This window comes from Sus scrofa, chromosome 6, assembly GCF_054392235.1.
Source record: "Sus scrofa isolate SSC_HxYL_T2T_F1_AM1 chromosome 6, Sscrofa_HxYL_maternal_Yorkshire_Landrace_v2.0, whole genome shotgun sequence".
In the NCBI taxonomy this organism is placed as follows: Eukaryota; Metazoa; Chordata; class Mammalia; order Artiodactyla; family Suidae; genus Sus; species Sus scrofa.
In genome coordinates this window covers 62975877-62996531 of record NC_139388.1, presented here as the reverse complement: position 1 = coordinate 62996531, position 20655 = coordinate 62975877, and the positions used below count along the sequence as shown (strand labels likewise).

Sequence of the window (20655 nt, the reverse complement as noted above, 5' to 3'; positions counted from 1 at the left end):
CCCCCCTCAGGCCCAACTCATCCAGGAGTCATCTCCTCTCCCCAGACACACACAACCAGAGGTATCACGTGAGGTTCTTCTCAAGGGCCGACCCTTGAGCCAGGTTTTCACATCACAGACTCCTGCCCAAACCTCCCGGACCATGAAGACAACAAAGAACTCCGTTCCACAGGGAATGTGCTTGTTGTAGGATTCATTTAAGGGTTTCCTGAGAAATGCACACGCACCACTCAGGTACTGATCCAGGCATCACTTCGTGGTCAGACTGATGCTGGGGCCGTCTCACTCTGTATTCCCACATCCTGCTGCCCTCCCTTCCCGACAGCCACGTCTCCATACCTTCCTTCCTCAAGGCTGTGGCCTGAAGGACAGACTCCAGGCACACTTGCAGGGGCCCCAGACCCTGTGGGATGAGGGGCAGGAGCCCTGATGGCTCCAGCCCTTGGCACAGCTCCCCTCTCCCTGGTCGAGGATGCCAGCCCCTCACCGTACCTGTGCTCATCTCTGTCCGTCTGGGTCTGTCCTTCTGCAAAAGGTCCTCACACTCACGCATCACAAGGCTACTGGATGTTCACCTGTTCCTGTCGCGCTGTCCTCTGTCCTTCTCTGCCTACACAAGTCACCAAACCAGAGCCATCACCCACACACGCACTGCCCATTGTCACCATCAGAGTTCCATGAGTCCAGGGAAGGACCTGGCCACCTTCACAAGGAAGCTCATGTCTGGATATAGCACCTGCTCCATAATCCCTGGCTGTCGGCCTGGGTGGTGGGAGGAAGAAAGGCTGCATTGACAAGTCTCAGGAAGGGAAGTGACCTCCCCAAGGCCCACAGGGTCAAGGAAGAGCAGAGTCAGAACTGGAAGCAAAGCAGTGCTCTCACTGGCCCCTCAGCTGGGTCTTCGGCTCCAGCCGTGTCTGGACGGAACAGACCCAGGGAAGCCCTCCGTCCAGCCTCCGACCTCCCTCCAAGCGTTTCCCAGTCCCAGCCTTGGAACAAACCGCTCCCCCATCCTCTGCCTCCAGGACCAGCCCACACCATCTTCTGAGCTTCACTCCGTATTGCTGACCCACCAGGAGCGCCCAGATGCGTCAGAATCATTCCACCGAGGTGGAGGCCACCATCGACCGCCTGGTCAACAGGCACCTGCCCACATCTCACACCTACCTCTCGCTGGCCTTCTTTGTCCACTGTGACGACGCAGCTCAGGAGGGTGTGGAAAATTCTCCCATGAATTGCTGAGCAGAATCACGAGGGTGCCGAGCTCTCCGGAAAATGCAAAGGTGCAGAGGGGGCTGCAGCCTCTTCCAGGACGAGCAGAAGCCACCTCAGGAGCAGGGGCGAAAACCCAGGAGGCCATGGAAGCTGCTGAGTTGCTGGAGAAGACCTGGACTGGGCCCTCTGGACCTGAAGGCCCTGGGTTCTCCCCAGTGCACACGCCCACCTCCCTGACTTCCCGTGGAGCTGCTGCCTGGGGAGCAGGTGAAACTCACCAGGAAGATGGGCCACCACCTGACCGCCCTCTGCAGGCTGCCCGCCCCCGGGCTGGGCTGGGCCACTTTCTCCTGCAAAGCCTCCCCCTCCGGTGCCCCCAGGAGCCTCTGGGAACCAGCCCGAGCCTGGGCTTCTGCCTTAAGTCTCTCTGCAGACACGAGGCAGCTCTCGAACCACCCTGGACCCTTCACCCCAGCTGTGAACCTAAGGGAAACAAATACATTATGGCAGATAAAGGAACTGGAATTAAACAGGACTGCTCCTGGCCCTGCCCTGCATCCTCACCTGCCTGCCCTGGACCCGTCTCTCTCCCTGGATGTGGCTTTGGCATGAGGGTGTGTGGGGCCCGGTGAGACTCAGATAGGGCCTCACCTGAGGCATATGTGAGTTCCCAGGCTAGGGGCTGACCTGGAGCTACCGCTGCTGGCCTATGCCACAACCATGGCAGTGCAGAATTGAAGCCACATCTGCAACCTACACCATAGCGCATAGGAATGCCGGATCCCTGACCCACTAAGTGAGGCCAGGGATCGAACCTGCATCCTCATGGATACTAGTCGGATGGTTTGTTTTGTTTTGCTTTGCTTTACTTTTTGCTTTTTAGGGTCACACCTTGGGCATATGGAGGTGCCCAGGCTAGGGACAGAATTGGACCTGTAGCTGCTGGACTACCCCACAGCCACACCAATGCAGGATCCAAGCCATGGCTGTGACCTACACCACAGCTCATCACAATGCCAGATACTTAACCCAACGAGCAAAGCCAAGGATCGAACCTGCATCCTCACGGATGCTAGTCAGACTCGATAACCACCAAGCCACAAAAAGAACTCTACTAGTCGGATTCTTTTCCACAGAGCCACAGTGAGAACTCCTGCAGCACTTGTTTATAACAGAAAGATATAGGAGCAACAAGAGGCCAGCAATAGACCGTGGCTTAAGATCTGGTGTCTAGGAGTTCCTGTCGTGGCTCAGCGAAAATGCATCCCACTAGGAACCATGAGGTTGTGGGTTTGATCCCTGGCCTCGCTCCGTGGGTTAAGGATCTGGCATTGCCATGAGCTGTGGGGTAGGTCATAGACCTGTCTTGGATCTGGCATTGCTGTGGCTGTGGTGTAGGCCGGCAGCTACAGCTCCAATGCGACCCCTAACCAGGGAACCTCCATATGCCCTGGGTGTGGCCCTCAAAAGCAAAGCAACACACAACAACTGGTGTTTAAGCCACTGCTCCAGGCCATGGTTCAAACAGGCCCCTCCACAGAGACAAGCCAGAGCATTAAACCCCTGGGCCTCAGCGGGAACTCCACGTCACTGCTCACTATAAACGCGGTGCTGAGTGTTAGACCCCGACTCATTCATCCTCAGACTGAAGTTTGAAGCAACAGCAGGTGGTGAAGCTGACCTGCTTTATGATATTTTATGAATATGCCAAAATTTGCTTTAACCTACAATCCCTTTTATCTTATTTTATTTTATTTTTTATTTTTTTTATTTTTTGTCTTTTGCCTTTTGGAGGGCCACACCCACAGCATATGGAGGTTCCCAGGCTAGGGGTCTAATTGGAGGTGTAGCCGCCGGCCTACACCAGAGCCACAGCAAGGCGGGATCCGAGCCCCATCTGCAACCTACAGCACAGCTCCCAGCAACGCCGCACAGCTCCCGGCAACGCCGCATTCTTAACCCACTGAGCAAAGCCAGGGATCCAACCCAAAACCTCATGGTTCCTAGTCAGATTCGTTAACCCCTGAGCCATGACAGGAACTCCTACAATCCCTTTTTGTTAAAGAAATTCAATGTCTTCAATTTCTTGCTTAGTATTTATTTATTCTTCATTTTGGGGCTGAACCCACAGCATAGGGAGGTTAAGATCAGAGCTTCAGCTGCCAGCCTCCGCCACAGCCACACCAATGCCTGATCCAAGCTGCATCTGTGACCTACGCTACAGCTCTTGTGCTTATAAATATTGCTACTATAGACACCCTTGAAATATTTTACTCTTTATAATGCAAGTTTTTCTGGGTTTGACATGGCAAGGAACTGCTGGGTAGCACCGACATACCTGAAACTCTAATGGGTAATGACACAGTTCTCACTTAATTAAGGTCTTAATTTACACAACCAGAAACACGTACAGTAAACCCATCTGTCCCAGACTCACTAACACTTTTCTTGTCAGACTTTTTAAAAGCATTTGCCAAGCTCTCATTCAAGAAATTTAATTCACCGTTTAATAAAACTCTCCCCAAAGAGAACTCCAGGCCTCAGAGCCTTGGCTTGAAATTCCAGAAAACAGGTAAGAACCATAACACCAATTCTGCACAATCTCTCCCAGACACCAGATGAAGAGGAAATGCTTTGTACTTTATGAGGCCACACTCTAATGACAAAACTAAACAAAGACAATGCAAGACACACAACAAAAACCTGCAGGCCAGTCTCCCCCGAGAGCATAAACGTGACCTTCAAATCAAATTTTACACTGTCTTTTCAAAGTACTACGCCACATCCAAGGGGAGCTTATCCCAGGCACGCAAGGCTGGTTTGATATGCAGAAATCAAACCACCACACTGACAATCCAGGAAAGACAAACCACCCGCTCGAGTCAGAGAGGGGCCCAATCAACCTCCACTCACGAGGAACCACCCAACACAGCAGAACCCCTGGCGCTCTAGTCCTAAAGGAGCTTCCTCAGTCAGACAGAAGACAGGGCCACGAGCCTGCAGAGAAGAGCATATCTAATGGCGAACAATGAACTGAGGGGGGAAATATAGAGGAGGCAGGGGTACACAAGGACCTGGAGCTCAGGAAAAAGGTCCTGCCTGGGCATTGGGGGGGCCTTGAAAGGCCCTCTTCTCCCAGCTTAGAGCCATCGTCCTGGTGGCCATCAGAGGGCGCAAGAGAGACGCAGCAGAGCCTGTCCTTGGACCAAGACCATGTTCAGAATGGGACACACTGTACTTTAAACTTTAAAAATGTATTTAAAAATAAAAAACCAGAATGAGGAGTTCCCATCGTGCCTCAGTGGTTAACGAATCCGACTAGGAACCATGAGGTTGCGGGTTCGATCCCTGGCATTGCTCAGGGTTTAAGGATCTGTCATGGCTGTGAGCTGTGGTGTGGGTCTCAGACGCGCCTCAGATCCCGCGTTGCTGGGGCTCGGGCATAGGCCGGCAGCTACAGCATAGATTCGACTCCTAGCCTGGGAACCTCCATGTACCGCAGGAGTGGCCCAAGAAATGATTAAAAAAAAAAAAAAAAACAGAAAAAAAAAATATGAGACACACTGCACAACTTCCAGTGGAACAGGGGGCATTATTTCCCTCCAATGAAGAGTCTGCCCTCGGGAAACCCCGCGTGAATACCTCAAAGACTGTGTGCCCAGCTGGGCCAGCACAGGGTCTTTTTAAAGACCCTTCAGTTAGAGAGGCTGATAAAACAACAATATTTGGCCCATTTAACTTTCCTGCAAACTCCAGTGCCCAGATGAGTTGCAACACCGCGGAAAAGCAAAGAACCAAGAAAAACCACTTTGAAATGGAGAATAAGGGCAGCTTCACTTTAGCCCTGGCACCCCTCCATGGGGCTGGCACAGCTCCACACTGAGAGGCCCCCACCCTCTGCCCAGGCTTCCCCCTCCCTCTGAGGACAGTGAGTGAGGCTGCAGGTGACACCCCCAGGCTTTAGGTGCCGCCTGAGACCTGTCTGCCACTCCACTCAGATCACGGAGAGCACCGGGCTCCAGGCACACGTGGGGGCAGCAAAGAACTCGGAAAAGGGACAGGACTCTCAGCAGGGGCACAGCCGAGCTGCAAGATCGAGGGGAGGGGCCCTCGTCTGTAGGAGGAAGAGGGTGCTTGCCCCGTGCCTCAGCCTCCCCCATCATCCCTCAGGGAAATGGGGTGCAGGGCTGAGGGAGGGGCCAAGGCAAGCAACTCGGCATCTTCTACCCAGGAGGGAGGAAAGCAGAGTTGGCACGTCCACAGAAAATCTTTCAGAGCTTCCAGAATCTCTAATGGGCTGATGGGCAAACCCACTGACACCAAAGCAAAGCAACGAGGAACACGAAGACTCAGGGAAATGGGACACTGCCAACGCCACAGGATAAACCCCATCAACGGACCAAAGCACGTCAGAAACCTGTGACTTGCCTGACGGATGAGGTGAAAGAATTGTCTTCGAGAAGCCGTGAGCTAATCCTTGACAGGGTGCCAGAACACACGACCGGGGCAGGACAGCCCTTCCATAAATAAATGATGGTGGGGACACGAGACATCCACACACAGGATGGCATGGGCCCCAGACGCACCCCACACACAAAACCCACTCAGAATGGGTTCAGGACTTAACCATGGCGAGCACCCTGGTGGTGCAGCAGGGGAAGGACTGGCTCCCTGGCCCCAGAGCTTCTGCAGGCCCTCGGCTCGGCCCAAAAAAAAAAAAAAAAGGTTTACAAACTTAAACACAGGACTGACACCATAAAAGTGCAAGAACAAAACACTGGAAAAGCTTCTGCTTCTTTTCTTTTTTCTTTTTTTCTTTTTTTCTTTTTTTTTTTTTTTTTTTTTTTTTTTTACAACACCCGTGACATATGGACGTTCCCCAGCCAGGGATGGAACCTGCTGCACCACAGCAACCGCTTCAGCAGCTGCGGGGACACCGCTAGATCCTCAACCCGCTCCTGGCAAAGCTTCCTGACACAAGTTTGGACATGGCTTTTCGGTTACGACCCCAAAAGCACAAGCAACAAATACGTGAAGAGACAAGGAGGAGCCCGTCAAATGAAAGCGACTGCACACAAAAGAAACAGGCAACAGCATGAAGGAGCAGAAGCAAGAAGATCCCTGCAAACCGTCTCTCTGACAAGCCGTCACCTCCCCAGACACAGGGGGAGCACACAACTGCATGCAAAGCGGTAACAAGCTGATGTTCATGGGGCAAAACACCCGAAGAGACGTTTCTCAAAAGAAGATCCAAATGGCCAAACAGTCCCTGAAAAGCTGTGGCCCCTCACCGACCAGCAGGGAAACCCTGGTCAAAACCACAGGGAGGGAGGGAGTTCCCTGACGGTCTAGGGCTTAGGACCCGGCGCTCTCCCCGCTGACCCCGGGTTCAATCCCTGCTCTGGGAAGGGAGATCCCACCTCAAACTGCAGTCGCCATGCATATATAAATACAGGTGTTAAATGGGGGCCTCCTTCCTCTCGGGGCAAATCATGAAACACACACGGGGAGAGACCCCCTGCACCTGTTACAACAGCTAGTGGGAAAAGACCCAGGGCAGCAAGGCTGACAAACACGTGCAGAAAAGAGGGCCTTGGGCATGGTTGGTGGGAACGCAAACATCTGTCAAAGAGAAGGAGAGAGACAGACCGGCCACATGCAGCTATTTCCCGTCTTGATCTATGTCCCCAGCAGGTAACATCAGCGTCACAGAGAGACACCTGCACGTCCCTGTCCACTGCTGCATCCCTCACGACAGCCGGAGCCGAGCCACGGAAACCACCTCGACAGCTGTCGGCAGATGAATGGGTCAGAAAACATCACTCACACTCACATACACACACACACACACACACACACACACACAGAGAGAGACATGAACTATGTGACTGTGGTAACGATTTCACACTGAAAAATGAATCAAAGTGTCACGTGGTGAAGTTCCCATCAGGGATCAACAGAAACCAACCTGACGAGCATTTATGAGGCTTCGTGTTCCATCCCTGGCCTCCCTCAGTGGGTTAAGGGTCCCGCGTTGCTGTGAGCTGTGCTGGGGGTCACACATGTGTCCCAGATCCAGAGGGGTTGTGGCTGTGGCCCAGGCTGGCAGCTGCACCCCGATTCCACCCCTAGCCTGGGAACCTCCAAGTGACTCGGGTGCGGCCCTAAACCGAAAACAATAAAGAATCCACTGGTACCTCTTCCGCACGTACAATTTCCACCAATTGCATCTCAGTAAAGCTGAAGACTCTGGTTTCGTTTAATTTGACCAAGTACGTGGGAAGGTCCCTGCTCTGATTGGCGCCGGTCGCTCCCACGCTGCTCTTTCGGAACAAGCACGCCTTCCCCTCCCGCTTCAGAGGGGACTCGGTTCCAGGCATCGTGTCCTGGATGCTGAGCACTCGTACACACGAGTGTGTGTGTGCGCGCGTGTGCACGCCTCGGGCACGTGTGCAGGCGTGTCTGTGTGGGCGCGAGTGTGTCTGCGGCACGTCCCACAGCTTCGGGGCCATGTCTCCCTCCCTGTCGCATCTCACTCTCTCCACGACATCACCTCGTGCTCCTCTCATGAGCGGGAAACCCTCACTGGGAACTCGCCTTCTTTCGCTCTCAGTCCATCAGGTCAGCGGAAAACGTTTGCTTCCTTCAAAGAACGTGTGTCATGCGGGGAAAGGAGAGGCAACGACAAAGCTGGTGAGGGGATCCCTGCCCCCAAGCCCTCCTTCTCTCTGGTGAAGATGCAGCCTGGGGCGCCCCCCGGCGGCGCAGCCCAGGAAGGACCCGGCCTTGTCACTGCTGGGGTCTGGCTTCCACCCCCGCCCTGGGAACAGCCACAGGCCTGGGTCTGGCCACAACAGATGCAGCCTGAGGAGTGGGGGAGACCCAGCTCGACAGGGTCCGAGGTGCCCAGGATCTCTCTGTGTTCAGGGATTTCTCCCCTGATGACCCGGGCCCTGTTGACCCTTACAAACAAGTGGGCTCCCAATACACGCTCTCACCATTCATTCCTTGATGTGCTTCTCCAGTATCTTCGGGCATCACTTTCCGGTTCGGTGGAGTCGCAGCCCAATGTTAGCCCGTCATTCTCTCGATGGTACCTTTCAGTTTCCAGAGGAAGACATTTAGGACATTTTTAGGGCCCCTCGCCAGTCCTCCTTGAATTTTTTAAGTAGAAATGTCCATAAAATAGAATTAGCCATTTTAAAGCGTACAATTCAGGGCTGGAAACGGTTTTTCTAATTTGCCCTTCCTTCTCTTCATTTACCAGGAAGGCTCAAGATACAGAAGTCTCTTTTTTTGTTTTCTCTTTTTGTTTTTGTTTTTGTTTTGCTTTTTAGAGCCGCACCCATGGCATATCGAGCTTGCCAGGCTTGAGGTCGAACGGGAGCCACAGCTGCTGGCCTACACCCCAACCACAGCCACGCCAGATCCGAGCCGCATCTGTGACCACCACAGCTCAAGCAATGCTGGATCCTAAACACACTGAGCGAGGCCAGGGATCCACACACAACCTCATGGTTCCTAATCGGATTCCTTTCCACTGTGCCACAACGGGAACTCCCAGATGTCCTTTTAAATCTAAGCATTTCAGCACCGGGCTGGTCTGTCTTCACCTCTGCAAAATGCTCAGTTCCTTCTCTCTCTCTCGTTCCTCCCACGGCATATGGAAGTTTTGGGGGCCAGGGAGCAAATCCAAACCACAGCTGCGACCTACCAGGCAGCTGCCGCAACACCAGATCCTGTAAGTTTCTGCACTGGGCTGGGGGGATCCAACGCCCGCCTCCACAGACACCCGAGCCACTGCAGTCAGATCCTGAACTCACATCCACACGGTGCAAAATCCGGGTACTTGTGTCCTGAGCATGAGCTTCTTTCCTTCTGACGCCCACAGCAGACACCAAGGGGGACCCCCGCATCTTCTGCAGGATCTGGAACTTCCACTTCTCACCTCTCTGCACAGCCTTCTGGAACAGCTCCAAGATTCCCTTTCCTCCTGCACAAGGGGCCTCGCTCACGAGCTCCTCTTGCGATCAAGGGTCTCATGTGTTGATGCCACTGCATTTGTCATTGCTAACACTTCTGTTTTTGGAAACTGCCGGGGCTTCTAGCACATAACCCACACACTTGCTGCCACTTCCTTTCCAGAGACGGGAACGCGCTCCATGCAAGAGGGCGCCCCGGTTTTCCCCCACTGACGCCTCACCTCGCACGGACCGGCACCCTTCCTCGGCAGCCTGCGGTCTGCGGGCCGGTCCCCCTCCGGAGGGGCCCTGGACGCCCGCTGGGGCGCACACCCAGCCTGCAGAGCACGCTTCTCCCAGGGCGCTCCTGCGAGTCCGGCTGACCAGGGCAGGCCGGCAGCCCCTCTGGCCCCGCGGGGTCCAAGGTCTCAGACGCAGCACCTGCTGGAGGGGCTGCCGGCAAGATGCCCAGGCAAGCCTCGCACCAGCGCCTCGCGGAGGTGCACAGCCGCCCACACTGGCTGCGCTCGGTTTCAGGCCCACGGGGGCCGCGGCTCAGCTCTGCCATGTGTCTGGGTCCGCGAGCAGACCCAGGCCCGCCCAGCAACACGGGGGACACAGGGGCACAGCGTCCACCCTCGCCTGGAGCCCTGGCCCCTCCCCACTGTGAGCAGCTAGGGTCCCCCTCCCTGAGGCCCCCGGATGACCTGGACCCCCGGGGCCTCTCCGCTCCTTCCCTGGGCCCCTCTCCACTCTGGGAACTTTCTTCCTCTTCTTCTGCCTGGGCCTGTGGCTACCTGGGTCACAAACGGTCTGAGGGGCCTTTCTCAGGGTTCACAGCAGAGCCCAGCTCCGGGGGGAGGGGGGCGGTGGTGCTGGTGGTTGGGCACAGCAAGCATCCACTTTGCCAGGGAGTCTGAGCCCACGGCCCTTTCATGTCCCAACCCGGTCCTTCTGTCACTCAGTCGGGAAGGTAACATGACCAGTCCTCCAGGGGACCCAGTCAGCGCTCAGCCCACACCCCTCCCAGGAGTGGGGTTCCTGACAACAGGTGGAGGAGGAAACTCAGGCTTAGAGAAAGGGCACTGCTCTCGAGGCTCCAGGAGCAGAGGCGACACTTGAAGGAAGTGGTTTCCTTCAAAGGAAGCCCTCACCCACATCAGGGTCCTCTAAAGCTGCAAGGCAGGACCTCGGCAGGAGGAGGACGCCCCGCCAAGGACCAAGGGTCAGGAAGAGGCAGGAAGAGCTCAGGGCCTGAGCCCACGGAGGTGGGGTGGATGCTGTTGCAGGAGAGACACAGAGAAGCCCCTGGAGGGGTGGGACAAACAGAAGCCCGCCCTCCGGGCCAGGAGCAGAGGAGCCTCTCCTTCCCACATCTTCCTTCTTCCCCTCCCAGCTCACTGCCACTTGCCTGAGCCAGACTCAGAAGCCACACACAGGTCCGTGCTGCACTGAGCCCTGGCTGTGGTGGGCACCTGCGTCTTCCCTGAAGCATCGCCAGGGTCTGTGGCCCCGTCCACTCCCAGCACCCACAGGGACGTGCTGGTGGGCGGGTTGGGGAGGGAGCTAGACCCCAGGGGGAGCCTCTCAGAGGGAAGGACGGGCCCTGGTTCCCATCACTGGACAGGGATGCCAGGAAGGCACCAAGGCTGTCCGCAAACAAGAAGCAGGGTAGTTGTGGACATGGCTCAGCAGTAAGAAACCCGGGCCTTGCTTAGTGGGTTAAGACACCGGTGTGGCCATAAGCTGAGGTGTAGGTCACAGATGCGGCTCGGATGCCGTGTTGCCATGGCTGTCTTGCCGGCTGGCACCTGCTAGCTCTGATGCCACCATAGCCTGGGAAATTCCATATGCAGCAACAGGGGCCCTAAAAAGACCAAACAAAAACAAAAACAACCCCACAAAAATAGAGCCAGGCTCCCGAGAAGAGGCAGTTCCCCTTCCTGTGGGGCTGCTGAGGTAACAACCCCGTGACAGGGAGGACCGGCCTCCGAGGGGCCACACCCTGGGCCCTGTCTGTCCTGAGGGCGCCGGGCTTTCCTCCAGCTGCACAGCCTGGACCACGGGGAGGAGACGCCATGACCCCCACGCTCCCGGGCCTGCTCTGCCTCGGTGAGATGCAGGGCGAGGGGAAGCCCTGCTCCGGGGGGGACCCGCCCCCTCCCCACACCACCCTGTGCTCTTGGGACACCCAGCACCCAGGGGGCGCCCGGGCATGAGAGGTTCTGCTCAGAGTCCAGGGCGAGTCCTCACAGGTGCTTTCTTCCAGGGCTGAGTGTTGGCCTGGGGACCCAGGTGCAGGCAGGTGAGTCGGTGCCCAGGGGTGCCAGCGCCTCCTCTCCTCTGTGGCGACAAGGGGCCACCCCCAGGCACTGGGCATGGAGACGGCAGGGAGGGGCTGGAGGGGGGGGAGTCAGGCAGGGTTGGGCTGAGAGCTGGGGGCCTGGGGTGGGGAGGTCTTGTGACCTGGTCTCTCTTGTCCTTCCAGGGACCCTCCCCAAACCCACCCTCTGGGCTGAGCCAGGCCCTCTGGTCACCTGGGGGAGCCCTGTGACCATCTGGTGTCAGGGGGCTCTGTGGGCCCAGGAGTTCCATCTGGTTAAAGAGGGAATCCCAACTCCCTGGGACAGACAGACCCCACGGGAGGCTGGGGACAAGGCCAAGTTCTCCATTCAATACATGACCCAGGTCTACGCAGGGAGATACCGCTGTTACTACATCAGCCCCACTGGCAGGTCAGAGCCCAGTGACACTCTGGAGCTGGTGGTGACAGGTGAGAGGACACTCAGGGGGCCCAGCATCAGGCTCTGCCCTCAGGCAGGGATCTGCTCTCAGGGTGGGTCCCTCTCACAGCCCAGCCCTGGGGGAGCTCAGGGGCTGTGAGCCCCAGGTAACAAGCTGCCCCCCTCTCTCCTAGGAGCCTCCGAAAAACCCGCCCTCTCAGCGCTGCCCAGCCCTGTGGTGGCCTCAGGAGGGAACGTGACCCTCCAGTGTGGCTCATGGCACAGATATGACAGGTTCATCCTGACTAAGGAAGGAGAACACAAGTCCTCCTGGACCCTGGACACACAGAGACGCCCCGATGGGCAGACCCGGGCCCTGTTCCCTGTGGGCCCCGTGACCCCCAGCCACAGGGGGACATTCAGATGCTATGGCTATTTCAGAGACAAACCCCAGGTGTGGTCACACCCCAGTGACCCCCTGGAGCTCCTGGTCTCAGGTGAGGGGGTACAGCCTGGTCCCAGAGGCTTTGGGGCCTCAGGCAGGTCCCTGAGGGCCTGGCTCAGAGCAGAGCCCCATGTGAGTGGGAGGCTCAGGGGGTGGGGCTCCTGGACAAGAACCCAAAGTGTGAGAGACAGTGAGACTGGAGGTCAGGGGGGACAAGGGGGTCATGGGGGAAGCAGCCCCTAACCCAGGGCTCTCTCTCCCCAGGGGACTCTGGGAAGCCCTCCCTCCTGATCCCGCAGGGCCATGTCATGGCCACTGGACAGAGCCTGACCCTCCAGTGTCGCTCTGCCATCAGCTACGACAGGTTTGCTCTGGCCAAGGAGGGGCCACAGGACCTCCAACAGAGCCCTGCCTGGCAGCCCCTGGCTGGGCTCTCTCAGGCCCACTTCCCCCTGGGCCAGGTGAGCAGCCACCCTGGGGGCCGGTACAGATGCTACGGTGGACACAACCTCTCCTCCCTGTGGTCGGCCCCCAGTGACCCCCTGGACATCCTGGTGGCAGGTGAGGAGCCAGCGGGTCAGACGGGGACCCACACTCTGCACAGGCCCTGCTGGGGGAGCCCCAGGAGGAATGCTGGGACCAGGGGGAAGGGTCCCTAGGGAGGGAGGGACAGACAGACAGGGGGTGGTGGGCGATGGAGAGGCTCAGAGAAACACAGATACACACAGAGGAGGGTGCTCGGAGAGGCCCTGCCGAGTCTCTGTTCAGAACCAGGCTGGCCGGCAGCCCCTCACCCCTTCCCTCTCTCCAGGACGGCTCATTGGCACAGCCTACATCTCGGTGCAACCGGGCCCCTCGGTGGCTGCAGGACAGAACGTGACCCTGCTGTGTCGGTCATGGGTTCCCATGGACACTTTCCTTCTGTCCAAGGAGGGGGCGGCCCACCCCCCGCTGCGTCTTAGGTCACAGCCCCGAGCTGGGCAGAACCAGGCCCAGTTCTCCATGGGTCCTGTGACCTCGGCCCACGGGGGCACCTACAGGTGCTACGGCTCACTCACCAGGGACCCCTACCTACTGTCACAGCCCAGTCAGCCCCTGGAGCTCGTGGTCTCAGGTGAGGGGACCTGTCCTCTGTGTGTCCCCATGGGCAGCTCTAGGGGGACCCCCTTTCTAGGGTGCAGTGAAGTGGACTCAACGGAGGGTCACCCCCCAGGGGGATGGAGAGATCCTGCCCCCTTCCCCCATCTCATCTCCAGGGTCCTCGGGGGAGGAGGGAGAAGGCCATGGGGCGGCCGCAGGGCAGATTCGGGGAGGAGCGTGAGCGGAGGTGGGGAGCCCCGAGGAGCTGCAACCTCTCGCCCACCCACAGCCCTTTCCCAGGATCCTCTGGGGCCCCATCCCCACCCACAGGCCCAATTCCAAGCTGGGGAGTCACGGGGGCCTCTGTCCAGTGAGTGCACCACTGGTCCCAGGCCTGTCCCTCAAGCTCTCAGCTGACCTAACTCTTGCTCCAATCCCAGCGCAGCTTGTGTCCTGGGGCGGGGTGGGGTTGGGCAGATATGTGGGGGGACCCGAGGGCTCCACGAGCTCTGAGGGGGGGGTGGAGGGGGTCATGGGGAGGGAGATGTTGGGACCAGCCCCCTCACCTCCCATCCTGACCCCCAGGAGGCTCCCAGGATCAGCCCCTCCGCCCCACGGACTCACGCCCCGACAGGGGTGAGTGCGGGTCTATGGAGGGGGGTCCACGGGGGGCAGGGTGGGGCTGTGCCCCCGGGTCAGGCACCTCTGGACATTCGGTCATGGATGCCCCCACCCCCCGCCTATCCACGTGTCAAAGGAGAGAGTCGAGGCCCAGAGCTCGGGGGTCCTTCCAGGTCTGATTCTGCCGGGAACCCCCGGGACAGGAGGCCTCACAGGCAGGCCCTCAGGAGGGACTGGATGGGGTCCTGTCCCCTCTCAGCATGATGGTGACACTGTAGGGGGGGGGGGGGAGCAGGACAGGGGTCTTGGCGTCCGTGTGCTTCCCCTTCAGCCTGGGGAGCTCAGCTCCAGGGGGAAGCACAAGGGCTGGGCTCAGACTCCTGGCTGCAGTCCCCGCTCCCACTGTCAGACCAGCCAGGGGCCTCCCTCCTCAGAGTCTCGGGTCCGAGGGTGGCGGGCTCCCTGGTCCCCTGCCCCGGGATCACAGGGCTGCCATCAGGTGAGACACAGTGACACCCAGCTTCACAGAGCTCCAGGGGATACAGCCCCCAGCATGGAACTTCCAAGGGCACCAGGGCCTGCAGGGGGTGCACCTGGTGGGGGGGGACACAGACTCCACCCCAGGTACCCCCCTCCCACAGTCCAGCTAGTCTGGGGTGGGCAGGGTGACAAGGAAGGACCCTCAGCCACGGATGAGACCCTGGGACAGGGCCCCCTGCACAGGAGGAGCCCCTGAGCAGGAAGCTGGTGTCTGCCAGGGAGGCAGCACGAGGAGAGCTCAGGGAGCCCAGAGTCCTGGGTGCCAGTCCCAGGGCTGTCATCCAGGCTGGGTCGCCCAGCGCCCTGATTTCCCCGTCTGGGCCTCAGTTTCCCCATCTGTAAAATGGGCGAGTGGGTAGGGGAGGTGAATGCACAGACCCCAGCAGGAGTCTGGCACACAGTAGGTGCACGATTAAATGGCTCATGACCTCACTGGTGCCCCAGGCCTCCCATGGTACCTGAGCCTTCTGATCGGGGTCTCGGTGGCCTTCATCCTGCTGCTGCTCCTCCTCCTCTTCCTCCTCATCCGACATCGACACCGACACCGGGGTCAGGACAGATGCAGGAAGTCAGGTGAGCAGGGAACAGGGGGACCCAGGCCCCCAGAGGCACCGGGCTTAGGGCACTAGCCAACGGGAACCAAAGAAAGAGGTGGGTGAGGTCAGCTAGAGATGGTCCAGAGTCTCAAGTCTGAAAATCTGGAACGAAAACTCTTAACGACAGGTCACAGGCAGACATGCAGGGGGTTTCTCGGGTCTCATGTCCTGAAACACTGACACCCACGTGCGGGAAGGAGTCAGGGTTTCCTTCTTGCCCTGGAGCCCCGTGGAGCAGGGGGTATAACAGGCCCAGGCTGAGGTGTGCCCGCTGACCCCACGCAGGGCAATGCTGACCTCCAACTTCCTGCAGGGGCTGCAGACCCAGAACCCGAGGACAGAGGCCTGCAGAACAGGTGACTCCTGCCCCAAAGACCCCAGGCTCCCAGCTGCCCGCAGCCCCGTCCGCCCCTAACACCCCCATCTCCTCCCAGCTCCAGCCCAGCCGCCGACACCCAGGACCAGAACCTCTGTGAGCAGAAGAGGAGGGTGGCCCTGGGGGTAGGGGCGGAGAGCTCTGCGGGGGGTGGGGGGACGGGAGCCCAAGGTGGGGCAAGGACTGATGCAGCACCCATCACCTGCCTTCTGGGTACAGGGGGTCCAGCCCTGAGAAATCTCAGGGAGTCCTGCCCAGCAAGGCCTCCCTCCCCGTTCTGCCCCAGCAGATGCTGCCCTGAAGCAGTCTGAGGAGGGGACGGAGCTGGACCATCTGGTGAGACCCCTGCTCCTGGCCAGGCCACCAAAGACCTTCTTGTGGCCCAACTTCACCCAGGGCAGCCGTCTCAGTGCCCACACCCCAGCTCCACCAGCACCCACACTGGCCTCTCCTCTGGGCCTCCGGGTCATCCCCCTCCTGTCCACTTGTGGCCCCACCTTCGGGGTCCCCTCTCCTGACTCCTCCTCCTCTGTCTGACCCTCTGGTGCTGGATGCAGCCCCGCGGCTCAGGAGGATACGTGGATAAGGGAATGGCCCGCAAGTGCCCAGGCTCCCGACCTTCCTGCTCCCAACAGACGGGCCCAGGGGAGCACCTCGCCCGGCCCCCTGTAGGTGCTGCAGCTGCAGAGGGAGCACGGTCCACACTGCCTGAGCTCCCCTGCAGTGGGGAGAGAGAGGCTATGCAGAGGGGCAGGCAGGGTCCTCAGACTCAGGGAGATAAAGCAAGAGAAGAGGACTGGGTGCTGGCGGGGGGCAGCAAGTGCAAAGCTCCTGGCTGAGGCCGAGACGGGCTGTGGCAGGAAGGTGGGCGGTGTGGCTGGAGCCACATGAGCAAGGACAGGTGCTGAGACAGAATCAGGTGCTGAGACAGAATCAGGACCCCCAGAGGCCCCAAGGTGTGAGGGAGCCCTGGCGATTCCATCAGGAAAGGGCCCCCAGCGGACCACAGAGGGGAACACTGACTGCAGGAGGGGAGCGGGACCCGGGAGGTGCTGTTTCTGTCTCACCGTCTCCCTCCAGCAGAACGGGCAGCATGGAGCCCCCCAGGAGCAGACCTACGCCCAGGTCAACCACTCCAGATCGAGAGTGAGGCGGGGGGTGGCCCCCTCTCCTCCCTCCCCGTCGGGGGCACTGCTGGACAGACCAGCCGAAGACGACAGGCAGGGGGACGGTCAGGTGGGTGTCTGCCTCTCTGGGCCCCCAGGCTGCCCCTCACCCCAGAGGTACAGCTGGACTCTCTCTCCCCCACTGCAGGCTGCTGCATCTGCAGATGCCCAGGACGTGACCTACGCCCAGCTGAGCCACGGGACCCTCAGTCGGGGGACAACGGCACCCCCTTCCTCCCAGTCTGGGGAGCCCCCAGCAGAGCCCAGCGTGTATGCTGCTCTCGCCATCTGCTAGCCCCCCAAGGACCCAGACCCCGCATTCCAGGGACTGGATTGCAGGCACCCCAGCAGGCACGGGAGCTGCTGGCCGTGGACACCCCCTAAGGACCACCCACCAGCCGGGACTCCTCACACGAGTCCAGGAGCTCCGGGGGCCCTCTGGGGTCACCTTCCACCCTAAGGAACTAACAACCCCACATGTTGGACATAAAGCAACAGACCTCTCAACTACCAGGGATTTGGAAAGAGAATCGTACATTATTCCAAACGAAGGTAGAAAGAGGGAAATTAGAATGACAAGAATCAGTACCAAGGAGGACAAGCAAAAACTGGAGGAAAATCCAGAGAGCCAACATGCCATTCTTGCCAACACCGATCACACGCTCAAACCCCAGGCACGGGAACCAAGGGTCAAGGGACGAAGGCACACGTGACCCTTGTCGGGACACTACGCAGACCCTACAGATGGGGTTTTCTGGGGTTTTTCTTTTCTGGCCACGCCTGCATCATGCAGAAGGTCCTGGACCAGGGATCAAACCCTCACCACAACAATGACAATGCCGGATCCTTAACCCACTGAGCCACAAGGGAACTCCCCTACAGTTTTAAGTAAAGAACTTTATGGAGTTCCCACCGTGGCTCACGGGATCAGCAGGATCTCTGACCACTAGGATGCAGGTTCGATCCCCGGCCTGGCACCGGGTGTTAAGGGTCCAGCATTGCCGCAGACACTGCATACGACTCAGACCTGATCCCTGGCCTCGGAATTCCGCATGCTCCAAGGAGGCCAAAAAAGAAAAACTAAATACACAAATAAATAGAACTGTGTGAACGATTTTATGCCACAAGAAAATGTAGATGAAAGGGACAAAAATTCTCAAAAATACAATTTACCAAAATGATGGAGATAAACGGAGATAACAAATCTTGGAGTTCCCGTCATGGCTCAGTGGTAATGAACCCAACTAGCATCCAGGAGGATGCTGTGACCGTGCGGGTATTTTTTTCAGGAATGCAGGATTGGTTTCATCCTCCAATGCCAACCAACACAAGCCAAACACTGAAAGATGACAGAGGGAGTCCCACTATGGTGCAGCAGCTTAAGCATCCAGGCATTGTCTCTGCAGCAGCGTGGGTTCCAACCCCAGACCAGCCGGCTTCAGGGTCCGCTGTTGTCGCAGCTGCTACCAACGTCACAGCTGTGGCTTGGAGTCTGTCCCTGGCCCAGTGACTTCATATGCCATGGGTGTGGCCAAAGAAGAAAAAGATTAAATAGAAAAAAAATACTGATGGAGTTCCCTGGTACTCTCGTAGGTGAAGGATCCAGCATTGTCACTGCTGTGGCTCTGATGATGGGTTCAATCCCTGGTCCTGGAATTTGGTATGCCATGAGTGTGGCCAAAATATATATACATATATACCAAAAGATGAAAGGCTTTTGATTAAAGACATCACCAATCTATAATTAAAAACTCAGAAATAAAAGAACCTATACTATCATTTATCAAAGCATCTGTAAAAATCTACAATAAATTGGGTTTTTTGGTCATGCCTGTACCTCGTGGATATTTCCCAGCCAAGGATGGAACCCGAGGCACAGCAGTGACAATGCCAGATCCTTGATCCACTGAGGCACCAGGGAACTCCAAAACTCTTTCTTTTTTCTTGAGACTTACGTTTCATTGGGGAGAAAATGAGGATTTAAGCCAGGAAGCAGCATCACAAGTAACCCTGAGAAAAATCACTCCTCAGAAATCATTCTTTTTTTTTTTTTGGTTTTTTGGGGGGAAGCCACACCAGCGGCATATGGAGGTTCCCAGGCCAGGGGTCCGATCGAGGCTACAGTGGCCAGCCTACTGCACAGCCACAGTGACACAGGATCCAAACCACGTCTGCGACCTACACCACAGCTCACGGAAACGCCGGATCCTTAACCCACTGAGTGGGGCCAGGGATCGAACCTGCATCCTCATGGTTCCTAGTGGGGTTCGTTTCCACTGCAACACATTGGAAACTCCTGGTATTTTTTGCTTTTTTTAGGGGTCCACCCTCAGCATATGGAAGTGCCCAGGCGAGAGGTCAAGTCGGAGCTGCAGCCGCCGACCTACACCACAGCCACAGAAACACAGGATCCTTAACCCACAGAGTGAGGCCAGGGATCAAAACCGCGTCCTCATGGATACTAGTCGGGTTTGTAACCCGCTGAGCCACAGCGGCAGCTCCCCACATTGGTTTTTGACACACACAGTGCTACTGCACACTCACTAGACAACACTGCCGTGAACACATAGCTTTTATGAGCGCTGGGAAAAGCAGGTGTCTGTGTGCCTCCCTTTCGTGTGATATTTGCCTGAGGGCCGTGGTCTGCACCTGAGCCGCAGTCGCTCTGTGCTCTGAAGAGTGGAGGGAAGGCAGCGGAAAAGGCACCACGACTGCGGAGGCCCCGGGAGTGACACAGAGGCTGTCAGAGGAGACCGCGTCGGGCACCTGACTGTCCCCTCCACCTGGCAGGAAGGAGTCCGCATGGGTCGGAAAAGTCCTTCTGTGGCAGACGGTTTCCTTAGCTGAGACCCAGAGCCTCGTAGCATAACGTCCAGGTCCCGACTGGAAAAAGCATCCACCTGCACACAAACCAGGAGAAGCTCATCTGGAGGGAGAAATAAACATTGTTATCAGATGCTAACACCGAGGTGACACAGATACTGGCATTCTCCAAAAGGATTGTAAAACAGCCACAATAAACACGCTTTGCGGAGTTCCTGGCATGGCGCAGCGGAAATGAATCTGACTAGGAACCATGTGGTTGCGGGTTTGATCCCTGGCCTCGCTTGGTGGGTTAAGGATCCAGTGTTGCTATGAGCTGCGGTGTAGGTCGAAAACTCGGTTCGGATCTGGTGGGGTGTGTCTGTGGTGTAGGCTGGCAGGTCCAGCTCCGATTAGACCTGGGAACCTCCATATGCCGCAGGTGCCGCCCTAAAATGACAAAAAACAAAACCAAAAAAAAAAATGCTTTGAGGAGCAATTACACACACGCAGAAAGTAAATCTAAAAAGAATAGAACGTGTCAGTGAGGAAACAGAAGAACACAATGGAAACTGCAGCTCTGAAAGATACATTCCTCAAAACACAAGGCTCCATGGATGGATGGGCTCCAGAGCAGGAAGCAGGTGACAGAGGGAATAACGGTGTAAGCTACAACCACAGAAACTGCTCCATCTGAGAGTTCCCGTCGTGGCACAGTGGTTAGCAAATCCGACTGGGAACCATGAGGTTGTGGGTTCGATCCCTGGCCTTGCTCAGTGGGTTAAGGATCCGGCGATTCTGTGAGCTGTGGTGTAGGTCACAGATGCGGCTCGGATCCCGAGTTGCTGTGTCTCTGGTGTAGGCTGGCGGCTACAGCTCTGATTGGACCCCTAGCCTGGGAACCTCCATATGGCACGGGTGGGGCCCTAGAGAAGGCCAGAAAAAGAAAAAGAAAAAAAAAAAAGAAACTGCTCCATCGGAACGACGGGAAGCACATACTCTGGGAAAGCATATGAACAGGGTCACAGCGATCTCACATCCCTGGGATCTGGGATCTGGGTCCTCGAAGCAGAGGAGAGAGAAGACAAGACTGGAAAACTATTCAAGAAATAACGGCTGAAATTGCCCCC

At 57.5% G+C, this 20655-nt stretch overlaps 1 protein-coding gene and 1 long non-coding RNA gene across 4 annotated transcripts; one reads left to right on the top strand and one right to left on the bottom strand.

The window, feature by feature from the left end:
• Positions 1 to 6214: 6214 nt before the first annotated feature.
• On the bottom strand, positions 6215 to 9195 carry LOC146402476 (uncharacterized). 2 transcript variants are annotated; one of them, XR_014806690.1, is made up of 3 exons: positions 8930 to 9195; positions 8214 to 8312; positions 6215 to 7858 (listed from the first exon to the last, which is right to left on the bottom strand). It is a non-coding gene; the product is annotated as an uncharacterized LOC146402476 (long non-coding RNA). The 2 variants fall into 2 exon arrangements; XR_014806691.1 differs by having other exon boundaries at positions 9039 to 9195.
• Positions 9196 to 11176: 1981 nt separating this feature from the next.
• LOC100522579 (leukocyte immunoglobulin-like receptor subfamily B member 3) lies at positions 11177 to 18552 on the top strand. 2 transcript variants are annotated; one of them, XM_084962030.1, is made up of 13 exons: positions 11177 to 11288; positions 11446 to 11481; positions 11865 to 11949; positions 12094 to 12396; positions 12609 to 12905; positions 13156 to 13458; positions 14010 to 14060; positions 15030 to 15158; positions 15495 to 15537; positions 15616 to 15653; positions 15847 to 15893; positions 16641 to 16793; positions 16872 to 18552. In XM_084962030.1, the coding sequence occupies exons 5-13, from the start codon at positions 12653 to 12655 to the stop codon at positions 17016 to 17018; spliced, it is 1164 nt and encodes a 387-aa protein (XP_084818156.1). In that variant the 5' UTR covers positions 11177 to 11288; positions 11446 to 11481; positions 11865 to 11949; positions 12094 to 12396; positions 12609 to 12652; the 3' UTR covers positions 17019 to 18552. The 2 variants fall into 2 exon arrangements, with proteins under 2 accessions (XP_084818156.1, XP_020950608.2); XM_021094949.2 differs by having other exon boundaries at positions 11665 to 11949.
• The last annotated feature ends 2103 nt before the right edge of the window (positions 18553 to 20655 follow it).

What these genes read in the sequence shown, in the direction of transcription:
- LOC100522579 (XM_021094949.2), top strand. Translation starts at nt 11,255, where the DNA reads ATGACCCCCACGCTCCCGGGCCTGCTCTGCCTCG. An exon ending in TCTGGAGCTGGTGGTGACAG is followed by an intron (nt 11,950 to 12,093) that starts GTGAGAGGACAC and finishes CCTCTCTCCTAG; the next exon opens with GAGCCTCCGAAAAACCCGCC. An exon ending in GGACTCACGCCCCGACAGGG is followed by an intron (nt 14,061 to 15,029) that starts GTGAGTGCGGGT and finishes CTGGTGCCCCAG; the next exon opens with GCCTCCCATGGTACCTGAGC.